The sequence below is a fragment of the Parasteatoda tepidariorum genome, chromosome 1 (assembly GCF_982258835.1).
Source record: "Parasteatoda tepidariorum strain Cologne lab strain chromosome 1, Ptep-v5.0, whole genome shotgun sequence".
NCBI lineage: Eukaryota > Metazoa > Arthropoda > Arachnida > Araneae > Theridiidae > Parasteatoda > Parasteatoda tepidariorum.
The window spans coordinates 91,814,775-91,834,903 of record NC_141755.1 but is presented as its reverse complement, the minus strand read 5'-3'; the positions used below and the strand labels follow the sequence as shown (position 1 = coordinate 91,834,903).

General features: G+C 27.9%; 1 protein-coding gene across 7 annotated transcripts in view; it reads left to right on the top strand.

Moving 5' to 3' along the window:
* Window positions 1–5,442: 5,442 nt before the first annotated feature.
* The window catches only part of LOC107453438 (dachshund homolog 1-like), a 241,414-nt gene continuing 226,727 nt past the window's right edge, over window positions 5,443–20,129 (top strand). For 3 of the 7 annotated variants that reach the window (XM_043040512.3, XM_043040521.3, XM_071179322.2), the window contains exon 1: window positions 5,486–6,504. In XM_043040512.3, the coding sequence (XP_042896446.2) occupies window positions 5,726–6,504 (779 nt within the window). In that variant the 5' untranslated portion in view covers window positions 5,486–5,725. 7 annotated transcript variants of the gene reach the window in all.

The window sequence follows — 20,129 nt, the reverse complement described above, 5'->3', positions numbered from 1 at the left end:
TTCAATCTCCGGTGTTAGCTTAAATTATCCTCAGATTATGTAGCATTAATTCATCTTCAAATTGGTAGGCACCAGCTTGTCTCGAAAGTTAAGGCGGCCGGTACACAATATTGTCACAATCATACCAATGCTCATGAAATTGTGGAGCCTTACATCCAAGACCTTTGGCTGTTACGGTTGCGATTTACTTTTTATGTTATTTGAATCGAAGTCCTTTCTTTAAAATCCTATTACCAAATTTTGTTTTATGATAAGAAGACCCAAATTAAATTTAATGAAAAATATTGAACAATAAAAATAAAATAAATTAAAATACTAGCAACACTTTAAATATAATTCTTTGGAAAAATTATAAATGAGGCGCAAAAGTTAATACTTACATGTTTAAACATGAAAAAAAAAATTTTTGATGAAAAGACTAAAATTGAGTAAAAAATGTGTTCAATTTGTTGAATATAAATGTATCTTATCTTCACTATTTATAAAAAGAATTATGAAAATGCATTATCATTGAATCCAAATTTAAAGTCTGTTTGAAGCATTTAGCCCACATGGTCTTATACTATAAAAACCAGTTTATTTCTTTTAAAAAAGAACAAACAATAAAAGAAATTTTAAAAAGTTTCTCCTTTATCCGTGATTAAGAAGAGGATAATCTTATAAGATATTAATTTAATTTTAACTTCTGTTGTAAAACAATTAAATTAGGAAACCTGTAAATTTTATTGACTAAAAATTTAATTGAATTTACAATTATTCTAATACATTCCGTGAATGAGACGAAAAAAATATTGTTAATATACAAAGGCATTCTAGTGGAAGTCTTAGCACTAAATAAATTAAATTTTAAAAAGTGTTATTTAGACTAGTGGTGATCCAGCTAAAATAAAGGGGCAAAAAGTGCTAGTGGAGCTTGCAATTCAGCAGTTAGAGTCTTAGTACTTTCGTAACCTTAGTACTTTCTTATATGATAACACAATTATAAAATTGAATTGTATTCCACAAAAACTAATTTATATTAAATCTTTTTTAATTATTTATTTTTAAATAGTTATTTCTCGATAATTATACAATCGATTTTTTGTGTGTATTTCATCATTAGAAAATAACTTACGTTAACACGATTACAAAATTAAGTGTAACACAGCTGTAATTTGATGTTCTTTGTTTCTAGATATTCGATGTATTTTTTTTATTAAGAAAAGAGAGAAAGAGTATGAGAGAAATCTGCTACAGTTTCGCTTTGCATTTTCAAGTTCATTACAAAAATGGTTTTATTTGGGTTTTCTGTATCCGCATTTCAGTTTTGGGTACTTCGAACCACAAAATCTTGTAATCAAGAATTGTATGGTAAATGATCCTTTATGTACAAATTTGACTGAATTAACAAAAATTGTAATGTTTCAAAAATATGCTTGAACCAATAGAAAAAAAATTGCTTCTTCAGTTCACTGTCAGAAGAGAAGGTTTCGTGGCAAACCTATTAAAGTATTTAATGGAGTTATTTTTAAGTAAAGAATGGTAATTTGGTTTAACTCAGCACTAATAATATCTTCTATTAAATCATATAATGAATTCTCTTTGAACCATATATTACAAATTTTTTTAACCATATTAAAGTTTTCAATTGAGCGATTTTTATTTTAAGCATGGTAATATGGTTCAACTTAGCACCAATAATATCTTCTCCTTGAACCATGTAATTTATTATGAAATTGTTTCAACCTTACTAAAGTGTTTTATTGAGCCTTTTTTATTTTAAGTATGGTAATTTGGTTTAACTTAGCACCAATAATATCTTCTCCTTAAGTCATGAAATTGCTTCAACTTTGTTTAAAAATTTCTAATTGGTTGCAGATTTATTAATTAATTTATATTGATGGTAGTTTTGAATTTTCCGATGTGTAGATAATAATTTTAAGCCCCCTGCGCTGAAGATTTAAAGAAAGAAAGATTAACTGTATGCCATCAGATTTTTAAAGAGCAGTTTAATAGGTGCTTAAAGTAAAAAAAAACTCAAACAGCAGACAATTTTGTCGGTCAAAGGGTCACGGAGATTTAAGATCCACTTTTTAAAGTCAAAAGCAGATTGTGATGATGTGGTCAGTATTGTGCACTGACTGCATTTTCTTTTTAGTGAGAGGGTACCCTCGATCTGAATTTGGTAGAGCTTCAAGTCAGCGCCAGGGATAGAACTCCGATCTTCTCCCTAACATCTTAGTTCTTTAACCAAACCATGGATACCACCGGTTCAATGGATATGTACAGCAGGTATTATTACTGGAATTTAATAAATATTAAAATTTTATTTTATTTCTGCAACTTATTCTGTATCTACAGAGAGCAAGAGGGAAACGGGACATTTTGAAGTAACACAATTTTCACAAATAAACGCGATTTTTGCAGCAAGTACAATGTGTACAGTACGACATTCATGTTTCCTAACAAAGTGTCGCAAACTGTCTACTTTTTAAAGATGACATCTGAAAGATCAACACTTCAATAGCATCACTTCAATAACAAGCTATTGAAGTGTAAATCTTTATGATGTAAATTTTTCCTGCGTCATATCTTCATGCTATTTGTAATATTTTGCTATGAAAACATAAATGTCATATGGTATGCATGCACTTTCGTAATTAAAATGTGTTTTTCCTGTGTTTGTTTGTGCAATTTTAAAATTTCCCATTTCCCTAGACCACCCAGTTGTATTTTATGAATTTTCAGGAGACTAAGTATTTTGTTGACGAATTGCTAAGCTTAAATTTCTCGTGGTTCAATATAGTATCCTTTTCGAAATCGTGTGCTAATTCAAGATATCGTTTACTCGTAACATCATTTAACACCCGCAACAGTACTTAAAATAAAACGTTGTTAGATCGTGATGCACGTTTCACGTTGCATTATAATCATAATATTGTATTTCTTTCTCACTTGTAAAAGTTACCTGATGGCTGCAAAAGTAAAAGAGTTAAAATAAAAAGAAATCCGTAAGTAAGAAAAAAATAAAATTTAGAATATCTGGTTGGTTTTGTGGCCTAATTATAGGAAAATTTACATTAAATGATAAATGTAGTAATCTGAAAATTCTTATGAGCTTTCATAACCATTTTAGTTGTTATCATTTGACGATATTTTGGTACTATCATTTGACGTTTAGGTGCAATCATTTGGTGCTGATTATCGTTTAGGTGTTATCATTTGACGTTTAGGTGTTATCATTTGGTGTTGATTATCATTTAGGTGTCATCATTTGACGTTTAGGTGTTATCGTTTGATGTTTATTATCATTTAGGTGTTATCATTTGATGTTTATTATCATTTAGGTGTTATCATTTGACGTTTAGGTGTTATCATTTGGTGTTGATTATCATTTAGGTGTTATCATTTGACGACAAACTCATTTGACGATATTTTGATCTATTGAAAATCAATATATTTTTCAGCTTATAAAAAAACACTTATTAGAAGAAAATTAAGTAAATGCAAGTTACGAAAGAAAAAAATAACAATCAAACAACGTTGAGCGATAAGTTGACTGACTGACTCTATTTTCTCTAAACTAAGCTTGAAATATAAATTTCAAGCAATGCAGTTCGATGACCAGATTTTATTATTATTACTAATTTGTTTCGAAATAATGAACAGAGAAACTTATTTACATTGCTTATATTTTACTAAACGCTGTTTTATAGTATATATAATTCCCTGTTTAATAGTTCGGGATATTTTCTTAAAAAATAAATAAATAAATAAATAAAAGCATCTACAAATCAATTATTATCTTCTGATATAGTATTTTTATTTAGGACTTAACATCCATAATCTCAACGACGAAGATAAAAGAGATTTGGTTAATCGACAGAAATGTATGGAGAAAAAAGTATGGTCAAAATTTCCTTAATATGGAAAAATTAAATGCGTTCCTGGCTATGGGAATATCAAAAAGCTTAGAAATTTTTACCGAAGCGCTTTGGTTATACTTTTGGCAAAGTTTACATTTAAATATGGTTTTACAATTTGTAATAAAATTTGGTAAACGTCGTTTTATCATGATACATTAGAGCATGTCCTAAAAACCATTTATTCGGCTAAATTTTCTTTTTAATTTTCTATTTCGAATTAAATGTGCTTAAAAGAATTGTACACAAAAAAAAAAGGAATTGTAAAATGTAAAAGAATAGTAAAATGTACATAATAAGGATTATAATTTTAAAAACCAGAATTTCTGGTAAATCGTTACGATATGAATGAAAAAATTACCAAGTAAATGGTTTAAATACTAAATACCATGAGGTGGCGATTTTACTAATAAACATAGAGTAGATTAAAAGTCAAACTGCGATTTGAATTCGATTTAATCCTAAAAAAATTAAATTTGAATCCACAAAATAATAGGTTTTAAAAATTTATTGCTAGAGCATTTCTTTTTTTGTTTAAGCAATAAAATATTTAATATAAATTATAAAATTGATATAAATGTATATTTAACAGTACAAATTAACTCATGAAAATAACACTTTAAAACGGAGTTCATATTTTTACTGACCAAAATAAACAGTAAAATAAAACTAGTTCATGCCTCTAGTAATAAATAGCCATAAAAGTGCAAATGAAATGGAATGGCAGACGAATCGGTCGGCAGAAAGAAATCTAAGAATCGAATTTACTGATAATCAGTAAAGATTCTTCAGGCTAGAAGCAGAGAATTAAACTAAGAAGCACCCACGGAATTGATAATCAAATAGTGAATTGCATCCAACAAAATAAAGAAAAACACGAATACACACACAATAAAAAAGGAGCTATTTTTAAAAAAAAAAATTTATTCAAGAATATTTTTGAGTAATAAAATACTTAATAAATAGAATGAAATGAATATAAAAGCATTTATTTTAATGCAAATTAACAAAAGCAATTAATAGAATCATTTCGAAACATACGGAATAACATTAACAGTTAAACAAAATTAGATAATGCCAATAGTAAGATGAAACTATAAAAGGGCGAACGAAATGAAAAGGAAACGGACAGAGCGGTAGACGAAAGGAAACCCGAAACCGAAAAACCGGCTTTTTCCGATCATCAGCTAAGATCATCTCTCCCCATCAGGAGGAAAAATTAGACTCAGAAACAAACAGTTAATCAGCAGTCAAACAGTAAGAGGTCCACTCCAAAAGTCTCAAATAAAAATTTAAAAACAAAGAAATGAAAACAAACACAAAGGAACTGCAAAAACAATAAATAAACAAACGGAAAAAGTGGGCAGTCCGATTGAAGCCATGCCCATCTCTTGGCGAGAAACTCTGCAGAGGAAAAGAGAATAAGTTCCGGCTGAATGTAACACGAAACCATGGCTCAAAAATTAAAAAAAAACTGAAAACAAATAAATGAAAAAGCAGGGATTAACTGAGGGGAGGGGGTAAAGAAATAATGGCAGGGGGGCAGAAAGAGAGAAGCGATTCGGCATATACGCTTTGTATTGGCGCGTGACGTCTGTGGTGCGGTGCAATCGCATTGGGCGGGAGCAAACTGCGAAGCCGGAGCAGAAAGTAGGGGCAGTGGCTTAGAACATAATCGCTCGCTCTTCGTTCGAACCAGTCGGATCTGCGACTTACTCTGCGTTCTTGCCGCCGCACATATCTCCCCCCTCGTGGTGGCAAAGCGGCCCTTTTCGAATTCGGAAAGAGGTAGCGGACAAGAGTGTATTGTTTTTCTTGGCTCCATGGAGGGTAGCAGTGGCGAAGGAAGCACCTCACCTTCGGCGGACATGCCCTCCCCTTCCTCCCTTCAAAACTCCCCCAACCCTGATTCTAGCGTGATGGTCAGCGATTGCATCACATCGGTCTCCAACGGGGGCGGACTCATGTGCGGGCCGCCGATGGTCAGCTTGAGTCCCAAGACCATCAACAATCCCGTGGTCAGCATGCACGGTATGGGGGTTTCAAGCCCCAGTTATCAACAAAGGACTTCTTCAGCATCTCCACCTCAGATGGTGTCCAAGCCCTACACACCACCCATGTCGACCGCAGGTGCTATGAATGCTCTTGTGGTAAAGCAACCTCAATTGGAACACATGCCGGCCCACATGGGAATGTTGGCCATGAGGAACGGTGGAGTGCACCACCATGGCTACCTAGGCGCTCCGCCCCGGCTTGAGCGTCCCATGCACCCCATTTCACCCCCCGGTATCACGACGGACGCTACCGCAAATGATTGTAGACTTATAGACTACCGGGGCGCTAAAGTGGCTGCCTTTTTAGTCAATGGGGACTACCTTCTCTGTTTACCTCAAGCATTCGAACTGTTCCTAAAGCATTTAGTGGGGGGTCTGCACACCGTCTACACCAAGCTGAAGCGACTGGACATTACCCCTATCGTCTGCAATGTGGAACAGGTGCGCATTTTGAGGGGTCTGGGTGCCATTCAACCAGGTGTCAACAGATGCAAATTACTCTCTTGTAAAGACTTTGACACACTTTATAAAGACTGCACGACAGCGAGGTAAATCTCTAATATACTTATTTCTATTTCTTTACTTCTTTTTTAGTCTTTTGCGAATAACCTACCATAATTTTTAGAACAGAAACTCTCTAGTCCTGCTTATTAGTTATGTTATTTAATTATAATTTTAAACTTAAGTACCAGCATTAATACTATCAAGAACTTAGAGTTCCGATTGAGTTTATTTTTTGTTTTCTTTGTTGAATTAGCCCAAATATAGAACATTCCTCCCACTACAAAAGTTTTTGCATTAGATCTTACAAATAAAATTGATGTTAGATCTTTATTTGTGCAAATGAAGTTTGATATAATTACATTTATATACTTACATTTATATATCTATTATACTTATAGTTAGTTCTGTTCTATTTTTTATTTATTTATTTATTTATTTTTAGCATTTTTCGTTTCGTTTAGGTTCAGTTCAATCAATTCCGTTTCGTCTACTTCAATGTTTAGTGAAAAAACTTTTTAAAGTTGCGTCGAACGTAACTTATTTGGCAATAATTTTGGTATTTTTAAACTATTTAGCTACTATCACCTATGCTACTCACAACTTAGATTTCTATTAAATTTTTTTTTCTTTCTGTTGTTTAAAATCAGTTATTAAATGCGTTACCTGCCCCGTGAAATTTTTTTTTTGTAGATCTTGTAAATAAAGTTGAATTTATATAACAGTTGAAAAAAATAATATTTGCTAACGAGAGTTTCGATAAACATGGCGTTTTAAATATTTGGCGGTGGAAAAAATAACTTTGCTTATATTCAAATAAAATAAAAATAAAAGGTAATTAAATTGAGATGTTGGTACAATTATGCCTTAATTTCTCCACTGCGACAAATTTACTACATTTGTAGATATTCTCAAAAAAGTTTTGAGTTTCATTGAATAGGCTAACAAAACTTAACAGTATTTTATTTAAAGTTGTGTTAATTGCAATTGTTGAAAACAGTTTGTTTACAATTAAAAAATATTGATTACGCATTAAAGTAGATCTGAAGTACCACTCCAAAATTATAGTTACATCTTTCGTTTTTAGTTTTATAAATACATTTTAATAATATGAAAATTTTATAATTTTATCAATTTATGATAAACTTTCCCTCGTTTTTCCGTTATTAAAAGCGCTTGAGTCAGTTTTATTGTATGTGTTTGAAAAACCGATATAATATTATTTTACCTAAAAATATATGCAAGTTATTTGCATTGATTACTTTTTATTATAAATATGTAAATAAAATTAACTTGTGATTATTTTCGAAATCCATAGTTACAGAAAAATAGGTAAATTATCTCTTTCTGTTTCGTTTTTTTTATAATATTTATATTAATTCTTCATTTAAGTTATATTCATGACTCCAATTACACTTTTAATCCATTTTTGGATCTTAGAATACTTAATCTGTTTCTTTATGATTTGATTTAGATACTTCACTATCATTATAATGTTAACATTAGATATTACATTAGTAAATTAAACAATGTTAGATTGCATCAGTCTTTGGATTGTTTTTTAGAAAGTCAGATAAAATCGTGTAATCTTCAAAAGCATCAGATGAAACGTGCTTTGTTTACACATTTAAAATCATTATTTACTAACAATGGTTATAGTTACAGCTAAAACAGAAATTATTTTAAATATTCGAAACTATGAAATATTTTTGTTGCAATTTTAATATATTCAAGCTTTCACAAAGCATGCCATTATAAAATATATTTAATCGTTTTAAACAAGTGATTAACAAGAAATATTATGTTTTCTTTTTTTCTTAAATTTAGTAAAGCTTAATATATTTGAAATATTAATCTGCAAACTACACGTTTTATACATAGTATCAGAAATGAATTTATTTTATGAAGATTTGATTTATAGATGATAAATAATAGGTTACAAAAATCTTTTTTAGTTTTTATAAGGTATTTTACATTACAAATGTGTTGCACAATAAATACGGAAAGGGCGTTGCTTGAAATCATTCCCACAACAATCGAAAGTATTGTTGGTAAACAAAAGTATTTGCACTATATAATTTGATAATCATAAATCAGGTATTGCTTTGAAGGGATTCGATTTAAAATATGTTTAGTAAATAATATGGGAGCGACTGATAGTTTTAGAAATAAAAACATTACTGCAATCTAATTCAAGCGTTTGTTAGCTATTGTGTTGATTTAGTAAAATAAATAAATAAATAAAAATTTAATGTGCTTTCAATATTACAAAGAAACAGCTTTCATTTCCATCCTATGTTGCATGCTAATCCTGAAATCGTTAAAATTTCGCATGTATTATTGAAGCATTGGAAAATTAAGCTTAATGTTTAGTTAATTTTTTTTATACTTAGTAATTAAATATGTTCGACTTCAGTATTTAAATTTTACTATCCCAATTTTTTTAAATTAAAGTGTTAAATGTAAACATATGTTTACTTTTTGGTATTAGCTGTGTAGTGTGTTAAATCTTTTCATATAAATTTCAATGCGTTATATGCGGCATGAGATACATGAGCTGTATACAGAAAATCTTAAAACTACAAATGTTGCTCCATCGTAATAAATTATATATCAGTAATATATTATACATAACAACAATATAATACTCTTATTAGGTATATTAAAAAAAATGTGATTAACAACATTATTTCTATTTAATGCTAAAAATTTACAGCATGGGAATTTTTCAAAGGTCTTAAAAATTTAGCAAGACGTGTATAGATTATATATAAAATAATATAGTATTATACCATTATATTTTATTTTAATTCATACGTATCGAATTAAGTTAGTTCTGCATCTTGGTATATTAATAAACTTTTCTTTCGACTATAAAGATTTAGCAACCTGTATCTACCAACAATAGATGCATTAAAGATATAAAATGCTACTTTTGCGAAACTTTTTCCTTCACAAATTCTAAATTAAACCATAATAGAAAGTATTATCGAAATTTTTTTATGAAATTTTAATACTGAAGAAAAATTTTAACGCTTGGTTTTGTTTTTAAAAAAAAGGTAGATAATACTACTTTTTCATTTTAGTTACTTTTTGATGAAATAATAATGTTTTCTGTGTAATTTTTTTACCTTCACATTTTTAGGAAAAGAACATGTGTAATATTTAGAGTATACAGCTATTTTTAATTTGAATAAGAAGATATCTAAAATAATGCGACTGTTTTTTTATAATGTATTATTAGCTGAAAAAAAAAAAACTTTTAAATGTTTATTTTCCTTGCCTCCGCGATTTTTATCGCTGTAACGATGTTAACAATTTCATGAATTATAAAATCCATGAATTTTGAAAGCTTTAAATATAAATCAACGCATTAAATAATCATACATACAAGTTTTTTAAAACGTTCTTAGAATTTCTAGGAATTATTTAATTAAGAAAAAATACATATTTGTTGTAAGTATGTTAAGAGTTTAAGGGTAGCTAATTCATAATATATAGTTAATAGAGTTCTAAAACTTGTTTAAAATATTTGTAAAACCGCAAATCCGCCATCTTTTGATGAGAAATCAACATTCGAAATCGGAATTATATGCAGTGTGCGGTATCGGGAAAATGTATCTGGCGTCCCGGAAAATTGTCGCTTTTCGTTAAGGCAAATGAAATCAGGCATCCCGTCACTTGGAGCTTCCCTTTTGGAAAAACGATTTCGTAACGGATAATGCAGGCATTTATTTTCCGTTTGAAAACTTTTACAAATTTTTAATGTATTCCCATTTTACGATTACTAGTCTTTCTCAATAATTGAATTTACCGGTATTATATACTATATAGCTTTTCCTTCAAAATTTTTTTTAATAAAAAAAGTTTGATTTGTGAAAATATTGAAACAAAACAAATTTATAATTAGTTATTGAATATCGTATTTCTATTACATCTTTACAAAAATTATTAGTATTGATTTTGTTCATAATTGTTCCAGCCATTGCAAACATAAATGCTTAATGAATTTATTCATGAAGTGTTTAAATGTTTTATTTAAAAAAAGAGTCTTACATAAGGAACTGAATTTGAAAATAGGAAATGCGTTTAAACAAAAAATAAAAAAGCATATTTCGAAAAAAAAATTTTTTTAACTGTTTAATTCGGTCTGGAAATGAGTCTGATTTTTTTGGAGAGCTAGATTATTAAAAAAAAAAAATTTCTCACAAACGTAACTATAAAAATTTGAAATGTTTTTTTAAATTGAATTATTGAGAAATTATTACATAATTTGAAGAAAAAGAATTGCTACAGTCAATTTTAAGAAATTAAATTAACTTGTTTACTAAAGATTTTTAACGTTCGTCGGTTTGAAATTACATAACATTGCTGCAGTAAGGAACTGAGTTAACATTGTCGCTCATAAAGATGAGTTAATATAACTTTAGTGACAGAATTCAATTAATATAACTTAAATTAATGTAATTTTTTAATAGAGATAATTTTCAATGGGACAGTGACTAAGTAAATGATTGATAAAAAAAGATTGATAAAAAAAGAATACACTTATAAGAAGTTCATTACAGTATAAGAAATTTTTCAAATTTTATACAAGTAAGAAATAAGAATTCAGTTAAACAAATTTTATCAATTAAAATTTTTAAATATGCTTGGTGTACATATTTTTGTTAAAAAATTTAGCTTCCGATTGAAAATTGTGCAGTTAGTTTTATTAAGTAAGTTATAAGTACGACTCCTTTTTAATTTTGATTTGCATTTGATTAACTTATTTATTATATTATTTTTTTTTATTTTTATTTACTTATGATGTACCTAAATATAATCAATTACTTATTAAATACTCTCTTTAGATAATCCTTTTTGAAAAATTTTAAAATACTTGAATGGAATAAATTTTAAATTATTTAAAAAGATAAACATCAATTACCCAAGATAAACATCAATTACCCAAGATAAACATCAACTTTTAATTTGATATTTATATTCTATAATTGTACATTATGATATATGCCTTAATCTACAATTAATTATTGGTTTTTGATACATTGTTAACGTTAATTCTTCATTTAAGTTCAGTTCTTTCATTTATCAGGTTTGATAAAAAAAAAAAAAATAATAATAATAATAGACATACAATCGATCTGGCTATAAATTCATTTTTTAGGTCTTTATAAATTAAGTTTTATGCGTCTTAAGTCTTTGATGTGATATCTATATTCTATAGTTAGTTAAAATTAATTTTATATCCTAATCCATAATCTGTAATTAACTAATAATTTGTAATACAATGTTAAATTTAACAACACCTTTAAGTTTAATATTTCTTTTTCATCGGGTTTAATAAAATACGGATTAAATATCAAAACAATAGTCTGGCATCTTGTTTAGAAAAACAATTATAGAAAATAATCTGCATTTATTTAAAAACAAAATTTCGAATAATTTGAAATATTTTGTAATTTTATTTAGAACGATTATCAAGCATAATTCCATATTCAAATTTTATGAAATATGGATTAAATAGCAAAATAAAAGTCCGGCATCATTATTAGAAAAACAATTATAGAAAATAATCAGCAATAATTTAAAAACAAAATTTCGAATAATTTGAAATAATCTGTAATTATTTAGAAAATATTATCAAACATAATTCCATTTTCAAATTTCATAAAATATGGATAAAATAGCGAACTAGTCTGGCATATTTTCTAGAAAAACAATTATAGAAAATAATCTGCAATTATTTGAAAATAAAGTTTGGAATAATTTGAAATAATCTGTAATTATTTAGAAAGATTATCAAACATAATTCCATATTCAAATTTAGATCCTTTCTCTTTCGTTGGGGTTCATAAACAAACAAGTAAATCGAAAAAGGAAAAATCCACAGGAAAAAAAAAAAGTACTTTTTTTTTTGTTCCTTTCTACGCATTATCGTCTTGGATTAGATTTACTTCTTATTGAACTTAAGTGAGGAAACGTAATTAAATGAAAGATGAAATCAAATCAGGGGGACTTCATTGGGTCGGAGATATGGGGTTAGAAAAACATTAAATATGGTGCAGTTTGTTTCATCTATCGAAGGGAATGCAATTTAATTACCCCAATAAATTTACTAAGCCCCGCTCTTTGCAACGACATTTACTGTTGCTCGTCATAAACAATATTTATGGAAGATTCCAAAAAAAATATACCATTTTTGTTTCCTCAGAAAAAAAGGAGAGTTTTTTTGTAGAGACGTTTTTTGTTGTTTCATTTTTGCTAATTGCCTTTTTGCATTGTACAATATGCAACGGTACTGTTCTGTTCTAATATGATTTTGAATTTTTAAAAAAATTAGATTACATTTTTAGTGTATGATGTATTATGTACTTCAAATTTAGTTTTTTTATTTTCATTTATGCTGATTTTTTTTTATTTGAATTTTTGTTGGTGCTGCACATTGCATTATCGCTAACCTTCATGAACTGTAAATAGATTGAGATATGAGACAAATACTAATACTTATTATTTAATCCAAGTATGATAAATAATAAAATATGATAGAATTTAAATGTGATGCTAGATATAAGACAAATATTAATACTTATTATTTTATCTAAGTATGATAAATAATAAAATATGATAGAATTTAAATGTGATGCTAGATATAAGACAAATATTAATACTTATTATTTTATCTAAGTATGATAAATAATAAAATATGATAGAATTTAAATGTGATGCTAGATATAAGACAAATATTAATACTTATTAGTTTATCTAAGTATGATAAATAATAAAATATGATAGAATTTAAATGTGATGTTAGATATAAGACAAATATTAATACTTATTAGTTTATCCAAGTATGAAAAATTATAAAATATGATAGAATTTAAATGTGATACTAGATATTAGACAAATATTAATACTTATTATTTTATCTAAGTATGATAAATAATAAAATATGATAGAATTTAAATGTCATGCTAGATATAAGACAAATATTAATACTAATTATTTTATCTAAGCATGATAAATAATAAAATATAATAGAATTTAAATGTGATACTTGATATAAGACAAATATTAATACTTATTAGTTTATCCAAGTATGGTAAATAATAAAATATGATAGAGTTTAAATGTGATACTACAAAACTAATGTATCATGTATAGTTTTTATCATATTTTATGAATCTAATAGATTCATAAAATATGATAAAAACTTATTACACGGTTATTACACGGAATGCTTATTACACGGTTTAGATTGCATGAAATACATGCACTTTAAAAAATCTCCGATTGAATTACGATGTAAAGTGATCATCCATTTTCACTGTAAAATATTATATCGTAACTTTTACAGTAATATTTATTTCATTAAAATGATTCAGTGATTTTACTGTAATTATTACGCTAAAATTTACGGTATAACATATTTTTTGTTCCATAATATGTTCCGCTAAAAATGGATTTCACAGTAAACACTCCCACCATGAGTGCCGGTACTTTTTACCGTATTTTGATTTTGAATTTTTTAAAATAAGGTAAAATCCAAATGTGATACCAGAGACCTAATATATCCTATCTAGATTTTATTACGCTTTTTAATTCTATCATACACTTTAGTAAATATAGTCCGATAATCATCATGTTAGTATGTGATAATCACATACTAACATCATGATTATTCAGTGATTTTACTATAATAAATATAGCATGCTATATTAAATAGCATTCAATGCAAAAGAAAGTTGACATATTTGTTTAAAATACACTTTCAAAAATATACTTTGGTATGTTTGTGTATTTATCATGGAAGAAAAATTAAGTGTCTTAAATACATTTGTATTTTTTAACTAAAATAGTATGTAAAAATGTTTGTAAGGCAAAAGAGCTGAATATTATTATGTTAAGAAAAGTATTTATTGAAAATACAAGTTTAATAACTTATTCTTTCGGAAAATACATAGGTATATTTTTACAGAAAATTTCCAAGTTTTTTAAGATAGCATGTAATTATGAACATGCATTAAAATAGCATTAATATGTAATAATGGTTTTTTTTTTTCATTTAAAAATACTATTTTATACCAAATAGATCTTCCTACCCCCAATAATTTGTTTTATAAAAAGAATCAGGCTTTTATGCCAAAAATATGTCTTTTTATGGAAAAGATGACATTTTTTACAAATCTGGAGATCTAAATATCATTATTTTTGCATTTATTTTTTACAAAAAATAAAATTTACTTACTAAAATATTTTTTATAAAAATATTGAGTCTTAGATATTAGTTTTTTAGACAGAAAAAAGTAATATCTAACAAGGATAAATATTTGTTTTCCATACTAAAAACATTTTTTAACGGAAAATAAGAGACCTATTTAAACGATGTACTTAAACAAGAGAAGGAAGGTATCCCCAAATTTCGACGGTACCCCCACAGATTCCAGGTATGAAAATAATAGATAAAAGTGTTTCTCTAAGGATTCGAAAAAAAAAAAATTACAAAAAATGACAGCAATAAAAAATATCAAATAAAAAAATGAAGTAAAAATTTTTTTTGAAAAGTCAATCATTTTAACCTTCATACGGTGAGAACTGACCCGCGACTTTTTAAAAACCCACAAATCAACAGTTCATACCCAACAAAGCGACACATTTTAAAATTCAAAAAAAAAATATTAAAATAAACTTTCCAGAAAAAAAACTATATTTCTTCCGAATAAAAATAAGGAAAGAATAAAAAATACGTTTTTAGTTCAACCACCTTGAAGAAATGTATTTCAGAAAAGTCTTTTAGCTTTTTCTACAACTCTTGACAGTCGGTTAGTTTAACCTCTGCATTGTGTTTCGGGGCAGTTTCTTTAGAAAAATGAGAGAAAAGGGGTGGAATGGGGTAAAAAGGGGAGGACAAGACCCTCATACTCCCCGTTTTACTCCTCTATGAAAGTACACCTAATCCAGTTTTTCAAAAATATCCCCTCCTTTGCATTTGGAGAAATGGGGAAAGGATTTTGTAGAGAAAGGGGTGAGCTAGCGCCTAAATGTGGGCTTTGATCTGTTAAATCGTTTAAAGAAGTGAGAAAGGGTGCAGGAATATTGTTCTTCATGTTGAGTATAAAAAGGCGAACCATTTTAAGAAGAATTATTTTTTTTTTTCTGACTAAGGTATCATATGAAGTATTGTTGAATGTTACAGTGTTGGAAATTTTAGAGCGTGTTAAATCAATCTGATATCGTTTGAATTTGTTGCAACTTTAATGCAATGCCAAGTTGAGGCATACTACCCTGCAAATTAATCCTTCCTAAATTTGATTGTATTTTTAAAAATGTCCTGATATCGTTTGGATTTGCAGCAACTTTAATACAGTGCAAAGTTTAAGCATACTATCCTGGAAATCAATCCTTCTTAAATTTGATTACATTTTGAAAAAATCCTGATATTGTTTGAATTTGCTGCAACTTTAATACAGTGCCAAGTTGAAATAAACTATCCTGGAAATTAATCCTTCTTAAATTTGATTCTAATTTGCAGAGCAGTTGTAATATCGGTCAAATTTACTGCACCTTGAATGTACCAAGTTGAAGCATAGTATCCTGCGATTTCTTCTTTAATTTGATTACATTTTAGAGCTTGATAATTCATAAAATCGTGCAAATTTGCTGCCATTTTTAATACGGTGCCAAGTTGAAGCATAATTTTCATTATTTCGGTAAAGCATAGTATTTTATTTTATGGCAACATTAACTTGTCTTTATTTATTAATAGTATTTCACTTCGATTTTTCCAAAGTGGTAAAAAAAATCGAATTAATTACTTATTGTTGTTCATTTTTTATTGTTTGGTAATGTTTCAACCATTTCACCAACATGCAGCCAATGTACTGAATGGCAACTGAAATTATTTTTATAAGAAAGGTAGCTGAAATTATTTTTGTTGTTTTATTTATCCTTTTTAATCCCAATTTTTTTTTCTTTTTCTTTTTATTTCACCTGATGTCTCTTATGCATACATTTACATTGATATTTCTCCCAATTTACATCCACTTATAATTTGTAATTTATCCAAAATAATTTTACATCTATTCATATTATTTTATTTCACAGAATTTATTTTTATTTAACCGAATTTATTTTTTCTCTGTTCATAATTTTTATTTAAATTAGTAAACATAATGTCTTCTTTACTTTTTCCTTTTAATATCCTTACCTTTCATCTTATGTATACATTTCACATGATTTCTTCGGTATACTTAAACCTTTTTAATTTGCTTAATTTATCTCATGTTTACCTAACTTATGTCATTTAACTTATTATATGGTTACACATACCTTCTTAAGTATACAAACAAAGCGCAAAACAATTCTTTTCTGTTTCAAAAAATTTTTGTTTGAGCTTGCAAAAACGTAACTAAACATATTCATAATCTTAAAGATGTTTCTATGATACAATCATTTAATAAACCACATTATTTATACATAAAATCTTTTTGAAATATTTTAGCATCATTTTGGACATTTGAAAATAATTTGCAATTTGTTATGTTTTATTATCATCAAGTCAGAGAGTTTTATTATGTTATGATATTTCTGTAATTTTTTCTCCCATATAAGAAGAATAATTTTCTCCCTGTTGTAAATTAGTTTAAGAGTATTTTTTTTAATATTTTCCTAATTTATTTTTTTAATACTTTCCTAATTAATTTTTAATAAATTCCTTATTTCCTAATTCCCTATCCTCCTAATTAACTTAATTTATTTTTAAACTGCCAATTTTCAGACGATATCAGTAACAGAAAACGATAAACTACTGCAATTAAAAGTAAAACGATATTTTCAAACGAGAATTAAAATAATATTCCGGTAGCAGTAAGCAATCGTACGAGTTTCTAAAAAAAAAAATATAATAATAAATAGCCTGTTTCATCGGGAATAATAACCAAATGACGTAACGAAATCAAAGAGACAGAAAGAACAATCGAACGCCAGTAATCTATTTCTACGGTTGAACGAATTGACTGAGTCACCGGACTCATACCCTTATCCTTGGAAGAGAACGATGGGTGTCCTCCCCCCTTTCCAATCCCAGATATGTTGGAAGGGGTAAATGTGGGAGAATTCCCGGACAAACGGTGAATCGGGGCAGAGAAATGTTATTGACGGGGTTATGATTATTCACTTAGATATAGCATTTGCCCGATTGTTGGAGGGATCGTTTGTTTAATGTCCGATCAATAATTATCTCCTGATAAAAAATTTTAATTTAAGATTATAATTTTATTGTTTTCTTATTTTTAGAATAAAACATATTAAATAAATCTATATGTTTTTGATAGAGCAAGTTCTAATTGCTTTTTTTTTTTTTTGGTATAAATATTTATATGTGTATGTTTGCATTTTTTGTTATTTTTTATCTTAATTAAAAATAAGTGAATGGCACGAAAATATTTTGTGTAATATTAAATATCGAAAATATATTAAAAAGATTTTAAATTTTTTTTAATGTAATTAACAATATATTTATTCATTCTCGGAATTTGTTTCAATCTTTATTTATTCAGTCTTAAGAAGTGTAAATATTTCAACTTGAACTTATTGAAGGAAGGATATTTCAAGATTAGTAATTTTAATGATATAAAGTTTAAAAAAATTTTTTTAATAGCAGATATGTGTTTTATTTAATTTATGACATAATTATATTAGGCTCATTTAGTCTATGTTAGTTTGGGAATATAGGATACGCACTTTTTCGAATTTTATTTAATATTTGGCAACCATCATTAAAATAACTGTAAAATAACTGAAATTTTTAAATATTTACTTAAAAGCTTTAATATAGCGAGTGAATAATGGAATAATTGAATGAAAAAATTTAAATAGGGAAGAAAATAAGCGAGAATTAATGAGAAAAGCAATGAATATTAGTCAGGGAACAAATAAATGAATTTGAGCTTTTTTTTTAAAAAAAAATGTTAATTTTTAATTTGTGGAGCAACAGTTCAAAGCCAAATTTTTTCTCTCTCTTATATTAGTTTGAATTTATTACAAGTAAAATTTAACGCAACATGATACTGACTACTTTAAATCGTATATCAGATATTGAACATTTTGGTTGAACTAATTAGCATTAAAGAAAAATAGTTCTTTTTTCAAAAAATTTAAACATAAATTAGAAAGAAGAAAAAACTACACAGACTCTTATATTACTCCTTCCTATATGTGCCCTATTCGATACAAAAAATGTTGCATGCGATACGTAATTGAATTAAATTAGCATATATAAAACATAGACGATAAGCAAAAAGCATAAACAATAAGTAAAGACGATAAGCAAGGGATGCTTTTTCTCTAGCGAAACCTGATAACAACAGGCTTATTAAAAACCTGAAATTGACATCAACTGATGAACTCATTTTAAATGAAGTTGATGAGAGACTTGTCTGAAGTTCACCGACTGATTATTCACCCTATTCATTTGTCGGCAACTTTTCAAAACAAAGATGAACTTTATATCCTGGTACTAGAAATCACAATTCAGTTTTCTTGACTTCCGACAGGGTGCAGAAAGAGAAAATACTTTTGTTTTTTCTATAGTTGTGATTGCTAATTGCCCATCTATTTGCTGAAGCGTTTAGGTGTGACGAGGAAATGTCAACATTTCGTCAGAAATCTCGCTTATTTAATAACTCTTCTGTAATTTCACAAAACAAACTGAAAAAAAGTAAATTATCGAGTTGAGAGTTTCGTTACCATTTTCATTAGCTTTCAATGTCGCAAGTCATTGGTGCGTTAAAATGGTGAATGGTTACTCATTATAGGAGTTATTATTCATTATTCAACGCTGAAGTTCAAATCTATTTTAAATTTTGAAAGAAAATTCATTAAAAATGATCCAGTAAACGCTTTGAATTATACTTAGCTTGATTAGTTATGTGCAATAGCAATGTTCTATTTAAAAAGAAAGAAGAAAAAAACTTTAATTAAGCAACATTTTACAGCCTGCAGTGTTACCTGTACCGTTCTGTAACTCATCAAAACCATCTACGTGAATTTTCATTATCAAGTACTAAGCCGGTAAAAACAATCGTCCTTACTCTTATTGAACTAGTGTGTTGTTGTTGGCGAATGCCAAGCTTTGTTTATTATGCCATTAGATCTCCAATGCGTTTGAGGCAGATCATTAAAACTTCTGAGTACTTTGCACTTGTCTAGGTGATCAGGATTAAAAACTTGTCCAGAGTCAAATAAACAACACTAGAGAGAATTTATAATTTAAAACAAAACAAGTAGGCAGGCAAACAATCATCCTCGGTCAAAAGTCTGAAACTTGCAATTGCTCCAGATCTTGGATGGTCTAGAACCAGATCATCAAATTGTTGGTTGAATCAATTTACAAATGTTCCACCGCATTTGTATACTGATGATCTCCGAACTTTCTCAAAATGCCAGATGCTTTTCTAGTTTAAATAGTCCTTCAAGGTAGTCTGTGTTCACTTTCTTGTTCATTTAATGTCAGGAGTATAATATGTATATCCGTCGTTGAACAGCCGACCCAATTTCGAGTTTGTGACTACCAATGTTGAACTACGTGGCCTCGTAGTTTTGAAACCAATCCAGAAGAAAAGGGAACTTCTGGATCAAATATTGGGAGAAGTTTGCCTTCGTGGAGGACTTT